The sequence below is a fragment of the Pimephales promelas genome, chromosome 16 (genome assembly GCF_988280905.1).
Source record: "Pimephales promelas chromosome 16, fPimPro1.hap1.1, whole genome shotgun sequence".
Classification (NCBI taxonomy): domain Eukaryota; kingdom Metazoa; phylum Chordata; class Actinopteri; order Cypriniformes; family Leuciscidae; genus Pimephales; species Pimephales promelas.
The window spans coordinates 17838787-17851630 of record NC_142784.1 but is presented as its reverse complement, the minus strand read 5'-3'; the positions used below and the strand labels follow the sequence as shown (position 1 = coordinate 17851630).

At 38.6% G+C, this 12844-nt stretch overlaps 1 protein-coding gene across 5 annotated transcripts in view; it reads left to right on the top strand.

Annotated features, from left to right (window-relative positions):
• Positions 1 to 12844, top strand: part of frya (FRY microtubule binding protein a) — a 65797-nt gene that overhangs the window by 21105 nt on the left and 31848 nt on the right. For all 5 annotated transcript variants that reach the window (XM_089121118.1, XM_089121117.1, XM_039670712.2 and 2 more), the window contains exons 9-28: positions 37 to 129; positions 472 to 570; positions 656 to 757; positions 867 to 970; positions 2434 to 2542; positions 2843 to 2929; positions 3020 to 3191; positions 3367 to 3499; positions 3651 to 3758; positions 4890 to 5145; positions 5375 to 5557; positions 5646 to 5732; positions 6074 to 6333; positions 7832 to 8021; positions 8130 to 8254; positions 9005 to 9062; positions 10074 to 10165; positions 10278 to 10450; positions 11024 to 11184; positions 12440 to 12550. In XM_089121118.1, coding sequence (XP_088977244.1) covers positions 37 to 129; positions 472 to 570; positions 656 to 757; positions 867 to 970; positions 2434 to 2542; positions 2843 to 2929; positions 3020 to 3191; positions 3367 to 3499; positions 3651 to 3758; positions 4890 to 5145; positions 5375 to 5557; positions 5646 to 5732; positions 6074 to 6333; positions 7832 to 8021; positions 8130 to 8254; positions 9005 to 9062; positions 10074 to 10165; positions 10278 to 10450; positions 11024 to 11184; positions 12440 to 12550 — 2703 coding nt within the window. The remainder of the gene's footprint in view (positions 1 to 36; positions 130 to 471; positions 571 to 655; positions 758 to 866; positions 971 to 2433; positions 2543 to 2842; positions 2930 to 3019; positions 3192 to 3366; positions 3500 to 3650; positions 3759 to 4889; positions 5146 to 5374; positions 5558 to 5645; positions 5733 to 6073; positions 6334 to 7831; positions 8022 to 8129; positions 8255 to 9004; positions 9063 to 10073; positions 10166 to 10277; positions 10451 to 11023; positions 11185 to 12439; positions 12551 to 12844) is intronic.

Below are 12844 nucleotides of genomic sequence, written 5' to 3'. Positions count from 1 at the left end.
CTGTGTTTCACGATTCTGTGCTCCTTTCTTTCACAGGAGTGTGCACAGTATTTTCTGGAAGTGAAGGACAAAGACATCAAACATGCTTTGGCTGGACTCTTTGTGGAAATTCTAGTTCCTGTAGCAGCGGTTAGAGAAATATTATGAAGATCTGTCAACATGTCTTATTTACATTTATTTTATTTACATTTTACATCTATCTATCTATCTATCTATCTATCTATCTATCTATCTATCTATCTATCTATCTATCTATCTATCTATCTATCTATCTATCTATCTATCTATCTATCTATCTATCTATCTATCTATCTATCTATCTATCTATCTATCTATCTATCTATCTATCTATCTATCTATCTATCTATCTATCTATCTATCTATGTCACTCTTTTTTAATCTTTACTTTGCTGGAAATGTCTAAATACAATTTGATCCTCATTAGTATTGCCTTTTCTGTCCTTTTAATAGGCTGTCAAGAATGAGGTGAATGTTCCTTGTTTAAGGAACTTTGTGGAGAGCTTGTATGAGACCACCTTGGACCTTTCGACAAGAAAGAAACATTCTCTGGTCAGTCTGGTTTTCTTAAGCTATAGCATTTCATACGGTTTCAAGGCACTCTCTGATCATTACGTACCCCTCCCTGGTCTTTAAGGCTTTGTACCCACTGGTAACATGTCTGCTGTGTGTCAGCCAAAAGCAGTTCTTCCTCAACAGATGGCATGTCTTCCTTAACAACTGCCTCTCAAATCTAAAGGTATATATGGCTTCACTGCGTTCTAGTTTCTCTTTATTCATTCATTTGTTGTTCAATTCAACCAGAATGGCAACCAGTATTTCTCACTAAATAAACGTTGTCGTTACAGAGCAAGGATCCTAAAATGGCACGGGTAGCGCTAGAGTCCCTCTACCGACTTGTGTGGGTCTACATGATCCGCATCAAATGCGAGAGCAACACTGCGACGCAGGGGTAAGCACGTTACTTCCGAGGCCCCTAGAGTCAAGCTGTGGGTAGGTCTGCAGTAAACTGATTTTACATAATATAGTCCATCTTATGAATGCCAGCTTTCTTGACGGAGTCCAAGAAGGCTGAAAAGAAGTAATAATAATAAAAACAAGTCTGTCCACCGAGCCGGGGGTGTGACCACACCTCGCCGCCCTTTAAGTGGCAGCTAGTAAACAAGCAATCCATTACAGTCGTCGTGCCTCAAGCGGAGGGGTAGCAGACTTGGTAATTACTGACAGTGCTGCCAAAAATGGGTGGAGAAAGGAGAGGACAAGAAGGGAGGCTGGTGGTCATGGGTGTTGGAACGCCAAAATCATCCTCTGGGAATCGAAAGCTTGGCAAACTAAACCATAGACACACCCTTGTTTGATCTTCAGGGCCAAAAAGGAACATTGGACAAGTTTAGATGTCTTATGTAGCTAAATCCACAATAGATTAATAAGGATTAATCTGATACATGGTTGACGCTGTTTGCGAAAGGGTGTTCATGCCCTTAGAGGATTTCAATAGCAGAAAAGGAAGATGTGGTGATAGTTTTTTTTGACTGAGGGCTATTGTTTATGTAATAAAGTGGTCCCACTCTATATTAGGCGTCTAATGTAATAACATTTAAATGAATCAACTGATACAGTGCAATTATTGTGTACATACGTTTTACATTGTACTCACATTGTACATACAAAATACCTGCATGTGCTTATAACTGTGTTTAATTTCTGTATTTACAGCTATAATTACAATGTTGACCCTTCCATTATCCATAAACAGACCCTTAACCTAACCATACCACCAAAATTGTATACTGTATAGCATTTGATTCCTAATTTAAACAGTAAACAACACAACAGAAACATGCCACCACACTTTATCTCTGAACGAGATAATTTTCGTTGTTGTAGCTTGTTTCCATTGTGTTGTGGCTTGATTCCACTGTGTTGCTAACTTATATTTGACTTTTTTATTATTTTTTTGTTGTACACTACTGAGACTTCTTTCTAAAACATTAGAACATCTTACCGATCCCAAACTTTTAAACAGTATTGTACTGTACATTTAAGGAGGAACAAAGTTTGGCATGATATTAGATATCTAAAGCACGGGAGGGAGAAGTTAGTTCTGGAACCACAAGGATAATAAAAGGCTCAAATGATGCAGAAAAAACGAAAAACCAGGGATGTATTGCATTATAGCAGGTCATAAATATCAGAAACCATGGATTTGAATGCTACATATCAAAAAGCTGTGACTTAGGGGTTTACAAACCACCATGAATAAGCCGAAAGAAGACAAACCACTCATAAAAATCAAATTCCACAAGTAGGCCAGGTTCAAGACTGCCACTGTAATATAACAAACTATCTGTGTCATTATGCTTTGACCTTTTCCAAAACTTGTTATTGCTAAAGACTGCATTCTTGTCCCCACAGCCGCCTCAGCTCTATTGTGACGACCCTGTTCCCTAAAGGATCCCGCAGCGTGGTTCCTAAAGATATGCCTTTCAATATATTTGTTAAAATTGTCCAGTTTATTGCACAGGTATGTCTGCGATGAAATATCAGTCAGATCTAAAACTAAGACCTCAATGTTAATCTCTTGTTAGCAGTTAATCCATTATACAAGACTTAATTCTCATTTGTTGTGCAAACTGTGCATGCATCTAAGGATAAAGGATTTTAGTGTTGTTACCAAAATAAATACACAGTGACAGCTAGATCCCCATCATTATTTGCAAATTGCAACTCTACATATTTTTTGTTTCTGATGCAGCATGTATTAAAATATTAACATTTTTTTGCATATGCAAGTTACATTTCCTCTTTCTGATTTATCTTACAGGAAAGACTTGACTTTGCGATGAAAGAAGTTATTTTTGACCTATTGTGTGTTGGGAAACCTGCAAAAGCCTTTAGTCTTAATCCAGAGGTAAAGTATTGTTAAATTGCAATAGATGTAGCAGCTTTATCTCAGTGTTATGGCACTTATATCTTGATTTTGTGGGTGTCTGTTCTGTAGAGAATGAATATAGGTCTCAGAGCATTCCTGGTCATTGCCGACAAGCTGCAGCAGAAAGATGGCGAGCCTCCCATGCCGAATACGGGGGCCACGCTCCCTTCTGGAAACACACTACGGGTCAAAAAGACGTTCCTCAGCAAACCTCTGACTGAAGATGAGGCTAAAGTCATAGGTGAGTTAATCTGTTCAACTTTTGTCTATGGAACTGAAATCTCAAAGCATGAAATGAAAATGCTAATTTTTGAATGATATCGATTGACATGTTCTCATTAAACTCTATCAGTGTTGAAGAACATGACTGTCTATCACAGTTTTTTCCCACTGTTTTTGTCTTTCCAAACACTTAGGAATGTCCCTATATTACCCCCAAGTGCGGAAAGCTTTAGACAATATCCTCAGACATTTGGATAAGGAGGTTGGCCGGTGTATGATGCTGAGTAACGCACAGATGCTGAATAAGGAACCCGAGGATATGATTACGTATGTCACACATGACACTTGTCTATGTCCAGTAATGTTTCATCTGGTGTATCTGATACTCTGCACACACCTGTCCAACCATCAGTCTTACTAAGCTAATCAGTGCTCTCATTTCTGTTTGAGCTTATGTGACCTCTCTCTATACTGACAGGGGCGAGAGGAAACCCAAGATTGACCTCTTTAGGACATGCATGGCCGCCATTCCACGAATCCTTCCCGATGGCATGTCCAAGTCAGAGCTCATAGACCTTTTGGCTCGGTGAGTGTATTTGTCCGATGTGTCCATGGGCATGTGAGCAGGAAACATTTGCTTCGACGAATTGCCCTATGGTCAGGTTTCCTAGAGATTCAGTAATGTGATCCCTCCCTGCCCCCAGTTTGAATAGGATGTCCCAGTGCAATCCGAGTCTGGTCTAATCAGACTTAATTCTTCATGTTTAAGCCATTAGGTCAGCCTGCTAGTTCAGGCTTTGTGTGAACTTTCACCTCTGGAGCTGCAGTGGCTTCTTCGCTGCAGTGAAAGATCTCGAAAAGTACAGTCTTACAGTATTGTACTATTTAAATATGTAGGACAACATTTTAAAGGGGACACAACCACCATATAATGAAAAATATCCATCTCAATAATCAAGCTGTTTGGATTTTCTGAGCAATGAACCACGACCGCTTACGGACTGTCCCGTATTAGCGTATTTCTACCCTCAGCCTTTTGTATAGTGTCCAACAATGCAGGTTGCCGAGGCATTCTTGTGTCCACACCCCCCACGGAAGAGAGAAGTGGGGTGAGCAGTTGCTCATTATCATTTAAAGAGACATGCATCGAAACGGGTCGCCGTGAACAGAGCTGTTTTTGAGGAATTTTAATCAAAGTATGTTACAAACTTTACATAAAGACCCTAAAAAATCATACCAACTTGTGGAAAATGGCCTTTCGATGACCCTTTTAGGTGACATTTTTTGTAACACTTTCAGGAAAAAAAGTAAAAAATCGAAATTAACGTTTAAATATATACTAGATAAAATATATAGTAAATAATAATACATTTTTTATTTAAAATTGAATGGATAATTCAGAATCATTTAATATCATTTAGCTAATTTATTTATTATTTTTATTTGTTATTGATTATATTTATTATGTATTATTTATTTTCATTTATTATCATGTCAGCTATTTTTTCAAAAATGGCTGTGTGTTGAGTTATGTTCAGAGGACAGTAAATATACACTGCTATACAAACAGCAAATCTATCCAAGTTTCATTTCTACAGTATTGTCCCTTGAGAAGATGTACAAATGTTTGCTGAAATGTGAGGGGTGTACTCACTTTTGTGAGATACTGTGTATATAGACAAATATGGAACATGTCTTGTGATCTTTTTACTGGCAGGTTAACCATCCATATGGATGATGAACTGCGTTTGATAGCCCAGAATTCCCTGCAGAGCCTGCTGGTGGACTTCTCAGACTGGCGAGAGGAAGTGCTCTTGGGCTACTGCAGCTTCCTGCTCCGAGAGGTTCAGGACACACACCAAACCCTGCTGGACTCCTCACTTAAACTACTGCTGCAGTTGCTCACACAGTGGAAACTGGCCCTTCTCAGCACCAGCAAGAGCCTGGACTCATCGAAGATCTGCTCCACTGAAGTAAGTGACAAGAGAAAAAGAAACTTATTTCAATGTTTGTTTGTTTTTTGCCCTCATTGAAAAAAAAAAATCACGAATCGATCTCTTTGATACCTTTCTTAGATAGATTTCTTATAGACGGTAATAAAAAATTTGAGCTATTTGAGGCTTAATATTATTGTGAAATAATATAATATTTAAATAATAATTAATATAATGTAATAAATAAAGCTGTGTATGTGCACTTTAGTTGTTACAGAATAGCTCTGGCTCCAGGCTGCCTGCTGAACGGACCCCTCACTCTACAGTGCTGCATGCTGTCGAGGGTCTCGCTTTAGTTCTGCTGTGCTCCTGCCAGACAGGCACGCGCAAACTAGCCGTGTCCATCCTGCGAGAGGTCCGCCAAATCTTCCTCACCATCGGTCTGACTGAGGTAAGAGCCGCTTGGAGCCTGACTTGATCAGATATAGGCCTTTTGAGTATACATCCGCTCATTTTATGGTTGAATACGATCTACACAGGAAGATGAAAGGCCCATGATAGATGTCCTGGACCAGCTGAGCCCAGTGGTGCTCGAGAGCTTTGCCCACGTGGCGGTGGCCGACTCGGTGAGTGCCTCTGTGTTCGGTCCTTTGCGGTTTCACTCGCTGGCGAGTCTTGGAGGACATCTACAAGGTGTCCTCTGTTCTGAGTTTATAAGAAAGTCTGTTTTACTTCTCTGAGCTTGGAGTTTAGTTTATTAGGTGGTGGGACTTAGACAAACAATGATTTGTGTAAATTCAGAATCACATAGATACCAGACGCCAGTTTTAAATCTGCTTAAAAAAGAGCTAAATGTAGTGTAAATTCATTTTGTGTTTCATCTGTAACATCAACACCCTCTGAAAATCCTCAAAATCTTGAGCTCCCTAGTTGCCACTATGATCTCTCCCCTTCCACTTCCCCACAGGCATCTCTCGCCGCCGGGCAGCAGGCGGACTTGCAGTGGCTGGTGGAGTGGAACGGATCTCTGCTCGGCAGCCACTATGACGTGCGGAGCCCGTCTCGTGTGTGGATCTTGGCACAGTCTCTGAAGGAACCCTGGGCTCTGTGCCTCTTCAGCCTTCTGAGACAGGAGTACCTACCCAAGCACTGTCCCACCGCGCTCAGTTACGCCTGGCCCTACGCCTTCACCCGCCTGCAGCTCCTCATGCCTTTGCTTGAGCCCAGGTGAGGGATGGATGTCCATTTTACCTACATCTATATATCATCGAGAGGTCACTCTGTTGATTGGTCTGCATTGCAGCTTTAACTATTGTGACAGTCTAATAGGTTATGTAAGCATTTAAATCTAGTTGACCAGGCTTAAACCTTAAAGTGCAGGAGGTTTTTTTAAGCATTAACGCTATCTCTATCTTTAAGTTTAAGCTCTTAATGTCCTCCCATAACCACTTTTTTATGTTACTCCACTTGCTTAAGTGGTTCTGCCCCTGATAGCAGACCCCGTACAGTACTTTTTCGGTTACTCTTACTCTACACAGTTCATTTTCATTCATCAAATAGTCCTTAAACATAATCCCATGGTTTCCTCAAAAATATTAAGCAGCACAACTGTTTCTTTAACATTGATAATAATAATAATAAATAGAGCCAGACCGATATATCGTGAATATAAACATTTCTTTTTAAAATGCATTATCATATTATTTTAATTAAAACTCATACATAACTACAAATAACTAATGTTAGGGAAATCTGTTAATGTTTTGTTGTGCGTTCCTGAAAAAAATAAAATAAAAAATATCGGCCGATATATCGGAATATCGGATTTTAAAACCAACAAATATTTGTATCGATATCAACCTTCAGAATCCTTAATCGGTCGGGCTCTAATAATACATTTTTATTGAGCAGCAAATCAGCATATCAAAATGATTTCTGAAGGATCATGTGACACTGAAGACTGGAGTAATGATGCTGAAAATTCAGCTTTGCCATCACAGGAATAAATGACATTTTAAAATATTATATTAAAATAGAAAACAGATATTATTAATATTTCACAATATTACTGTTTTACTGTATTTTTTGATTGAATTAATGCAGCCTTGGTGAGACTTCTTTCAAAAACATTACAAAAATCGTACCGACCCCAAATGTTGAACAGTAGTATAATTCTATCTGAAGTTTTAACGAGAGTTAAAGGGGTGATGAACTGAGAAATCAAATTTTCATTGAGCTTTTGACATCAAAGAGGTCATCATATTATAAGAATATTGTAAGTTTCAAAACTGAAAACGTCCTTGTTAGTCCAATAAAAGCTTTTATTGATACCAGGCTACGCAAACGACTCATTTTTCAAAGTGGGGAACTATGACGTCAAAGAGGATAAAACAAGAAGATCAACTCCTACTTCAACACGGCCGGTTTAGCCCCGCCCATCGATCCGCGCATTACACGCATAGCTAAATAACATAGATGCCTACCTCGCAATGACAAACCGGATCCAGCTACCGAGCAATAAACATACACTGACAAGTGAAACTCGTTATAATATGCAAAACTGTTATCCACTCACAGCAGTGGGCATTTACTTCCAAGTCTACAGTGCGAGACGCCCATAAAAACCGAGCGTTTTTGAGCTAGGCTCTAAACTAGGGGAGAAAATAGCCTATTACTTATTCATTTTCAGTCAGTTCATTCATTTGAAAATTCCTTCATCTTTTAGCAACCCAGTTAACGCTAAGAAGACCAGCTCGGCCGGTTCAGCAGACACCTTTGCCTCTCTGTGGAGAAACTATCTGATTCTGTGTTTCGGTGTGGCCAAACCCAGCATCATGAGCTCGGGTCATCTTCGAGCTTCCACCCCTGAGATCATCACTCCCAGTACAGACAACAACAACAGCTATGACAACAAGGTGGGTGGGGCGTCTTTAGCATCACGCGCCAGTCATATCTACAGTCATACGCCCCAGTCAGTCATTTAATAACCGGATGGAATCTCTGATTTACGTTTTGTTCATTAGATCCTGGGCACCCCGTCTGTGGCGTGGCTGCTGAAGCAGTTGGTCCCTCTGATGCGCTCAGAAAGCATTGAGATCACAGAATCTTTGGTGCTTGGATTTGGCCGCACAAATTCACTGGTTTTCAGGTATTATGTTGCACATATATAAATATTTAAGATATCTGATGACATAACTGAACAGTTTTCTCACAGTTGGTGAAATCCGAAACCATTGTGGATATTTAGATGACTCAAGTTCCTACAAGACGCCACTTTCTTACAGTGCCATGACATTATACAACCAGATTGAAGTCTACTCATTGTCATTTTTGATTATTTTATATCACAACATACGGTGTTTTAATGTTTAAATAACTTGTTTTAATGTGTCATGTAAGTCCAGTGTAAGATTTTTAAAGATAAGATGTGAAGAGCAGCATAAATCTGATGTTCACATTCTAGTCATACCTCAGTTGTGCGCTTGTCAGGTTTTTGAATTCTTTGACTTTGATATGGAGATGTTCAAACACTGTATGCATATCATTTTAGCATGAATGGCCAGGCAAATGAAAAATTAAAATGTCAGTCATAGAATAATGTTCAGTTTTTGTTGTAATTAGAATTGTGCTGCTACATTTTTTGTTTTATTCATAAGCAAATGTTTTAAAAAAGCTTTCCTTTTTTTCATTTTCTCTTGATTTTGAAAACTGAACAAACCAATTGTTCCAAAGCAGTGATCAGATGTCATATGTCATTAGTTATGTCTGCTTATTTCAATTCTTGGAATCTTAAAAGTATTTTCAGGAAATGGAGCAATTACTGCTATAAAAACCCAAGAAGCACGTTATTGATTCTTCTTTAGCCTTATTGATTTTATATTTGTTATGTCTCGTACAGAGAGCTGATTGAGGAACTGCATCCTTTGATGAAGGAAGCTTTGGAAAGAAGACCTGAGGTCAGTTATATCATTTTGTTTGATTGTTTAGTCAGATCAGCTGTTATGTGCCATAACTTGTTGTATTGTATAAGACCCGCTCAAGCTATGCATACATGACTTATCTTGCAAAACAAAAAAAGTGCAAAAAAAAAAATCCTCAGTTCAGGGTTCCTATGATCATGAAAACCCCTAAAGGAGTAGTTCCCTTTTGAAAAAAAACATTTGCTGATAATTTACTCGCCCCATGTCATCCAAGATGTCCATGTCTTTCTTTCTTCAGTCGAAAAGAAATTAAGGGTTTTGATGAAAACATTCCAGCATTTTTCTCCATATAATGGACTTCAGTGGGAACCAAACGGTTCATGGTCTAAAAGACACAAACTGCAAACTGTTCAAAGGGCTTTAAATGATTCCAGATGATGAATAAGCTTCTTATCAAGCGAAACAATCGCTCATTTAATAAATAAATAGCAAAGTTTAAGTTTTATAGGCTCAAATGCTCGCCTTGCTCTGTTCTGTGACGCACGTTTGTGACTCTGTTCGAACTCGTTCATCAAAATGAACAAATCTTTTTCCGAGTCATTCAACGAACGAAACGAACAGGAGAATCACAGAACAGAGCAAATCTTAAACTTTGTTACCATTTTTTTTTAAACGACCGATCGTTTCACTTGATAAGACCCTTATTCATCGTCTGGAATCGTTTAAAGCCCTTTGAACAGTTTGCAGTTTGTACTGAAAGTGTCTTTTGGACCTTGAAGTCCATTATATGGAGAAAATCCTGGAATGTTTTCATCAAAAACCTTAATTTGTTTTCGACCAAAGAAAGAAAGATATGGACATCTTGGATGACATGGGGGTAAATTATCAGCAAAAGTTTTTTCAAAAGTGAACTAATCCTTTAAAATGTCAGGGACTCTTAAAATTTGGATTCCCAGACTTGTAAACTACAAAAGTGATTTTGTTTAATAGGAGGTTTTATATAAAGTTTTCATAGTAAAGTAACTGTTCTAGTAATTTGTCTGCTAGAATAAAAAACGTCGAGAGAGAAGAGATCTGCTGAGGCTCCAGCTCCTCAGGATCTTTGAGCTGCTGGCGGATGCCGGTGTCATCAGTGACAGGTGAGAAGGATCTTATTATTATGGATTCTGTTCTCTGGACTCCTCCATTGCGTCTCATTATGAACTCACAGGCTATAAAACATGAAATGATCCCCGCCTCTCTGTCTCTCAGCACTAATGGAGCTCTGGAACGCGATACGCTGGCTCTGGGCGCTCTCTTTCTTGAGTATGTGGACCTGACCCGGATGCTTCTGGAAGCTGAGAATGACAAAGACATGGAGATTCTTAAAGACATCCGAGCTCACTTCAGCGCCATGGTGGCCAACCTCATACAGTGTGTCCCAGGTGAACAGGAAGCAAAAGATGTCTCATAAACTCAACATACAGTTAATGTCAACAGGAAATCAAAATTTAGCCCATTAACTTTCCTAACACACATTCCTGCTTGTGGTCTCAATGTATCGGTACACGTTTTAACTCATAAATAGTCATAATATTGTTCTCCGTACTTAAAATATTTATTCACCACATTAAGTAATGACATCATACTGGCGGACTTGAAGCTGTATCTCGCTCTGGGAAGTGCTCCACATTTTCTTTGTTTAGGAAATGGAATTCATTGCTAGGTAACGGTGTATTCCTGACGTCTGTCTAGATTTAGACTCCCTAGTGGAGGCACTGCCTTAAAATAGGATTAGATTAGATGGAGAGCCACTACATGGGCAAATGAAAAGAGTTGGTTGTTACAATGGCCAGCCATTTGCATATTCTCCCTGAAAAAGCTAAACCAAAACCATTCAGTTTTTTAATAGTTTCAAATTGTTTAGTCATAAAGTGTTTTTTTTTTTCTTTCAAGAGTTCCCTTCTTTTGAGATCTAATCCCTCTTTTCCCCTCTTTTTCTTGTATTTGTATCATAGTGCATCATCGGCGTTTCCTCTTCCCTCAGCAAAGCCTTCGACACCATCTCTTTATCCTTTTTAGCCAATGGGCTGGACCTTTCAGTATAATGTTCACGCCCCTGGACCGCTATAGTGACCGGAACCATCAGATCACTCGATACCAGTATTGTGCTCTTAAGGTAGTACAGACTAATGCTGATATAATGTATGATTTTACATTATTTTGATAACCAGTATATTTTTTAGATGGGTTAAAAAAGTACATTATTCATAAATAATATTTATATTTATATTATTCAAAGGTTTAGGTTTTTTCGTTTTTGTGCAAATTCTCGTTTGCTTATCAAGGCTGCATTTATTTGATCAGATATACAGTTAACACAGTAATATTGTAAAATATTATAAAAATGAAATTCAAAATAACCGCTTTAATATATTTTGAAATGTAATTTATTCCTGTGATATCAAAGCTGTATTTTCAGCATCATTACTCAAGTCTTCAGTGTCACATGATCCTTCAGAAATCATTCTGAAACGCTAATTTGGTGCTTAAGTAATATTTCGATTTATTATCAAAGTTGAAAACAGCTGCGCTACAAAATATCTTGTGGACATTTTTCACTTTTTTTTCAAGATTTTTTGACAAGAAGCGTTTATTTTTAAATAGATATATTAGAAAAGTCTTTACTGTCACTTTTTATTAATTTGATGCATACTGGTTTAACAGTGTGCAAACGTGTATATATGATTCAAAATTTAATTAACAAAATGAATATTTGTTTGGAAAAATCTGCATGTACAGTAAAAGCAATGGAGCAGGATGATGTTTAATCATGGCTCTAATTTAAGACATCGCTTGTGTTGACACATACACCACTAATTTTATCTCTAGAGGTCTACTTATAGCCTAGTCATTTATAGTGCAAGACCTAAATGTGGACACATGCCAAATAGACAAAAGTGGGCCCATTACGTGACGAATGAGTCCACTTGTGATGACAGTGCATGTGTGCTCTGTTTTGTCTGTGGAAACCTTGTTCACATAATGTCGCCCCTGTGCAGATATAGTTCACGTCAGGTTTTTCAAGTAACGGGTTAGGATATCTGGAAAAATTACACCCACCTCTAAAGCTACATTGTTTGTGTGTGTAAACCCCTTCCCCATAATAGAAATGGGTGTTGTAAGACGATTATATATAATGTTGTAGCAGTTGTAAAAGGTATGTAATTTCAAACCCTGGCGTCATTAAAACATCCAAACATCCAGGACATGATATGAACCCTGTGAGCCTCTTCCCTGTTTCTTTGAAGTTTTTTTTTTTTTTTTCGTTCTGTTAGACACGATAGGACGTGATTTCCTCAAAACAGGAAATTCCGCGTTTTCCATGAAAGCTTTGCATGAAAGAATGTTGTTGTTTTTTCTTCCTTTCATAGGCCATGTCGACTGTGCTTTGTTGTGGCCCTGTGTTCGACAACGTAGGCCTCTCTCCTGATGGCTACCTCTATAAGTGGTTGGATAACATCCTTGCCTGTCAGGATCTGCGGGTATGCAGCCAAACACTCACGACCCACATACTGTACATTCTCACTCGCTGCTTTGGTGTTGATAGCGCTGTACCAACACAACCATCTTTAAAATGATTTGTGCAAATTTCCTGAGGGACTTTTCATAGGATAAGCCACTGATGTGTCTCTCTCTTTTCCAGCTTGTGAATGAGCAATGTTTTGTTTTCATTGTTCTGCAAATGTTGGTTCTTGACGTGAAAGTCTGGCTTGGAGCCCTGACATTTTTGTGTTAGAACAAGACGGTACACTACTTGTTTGGGGTCAATAAGATGT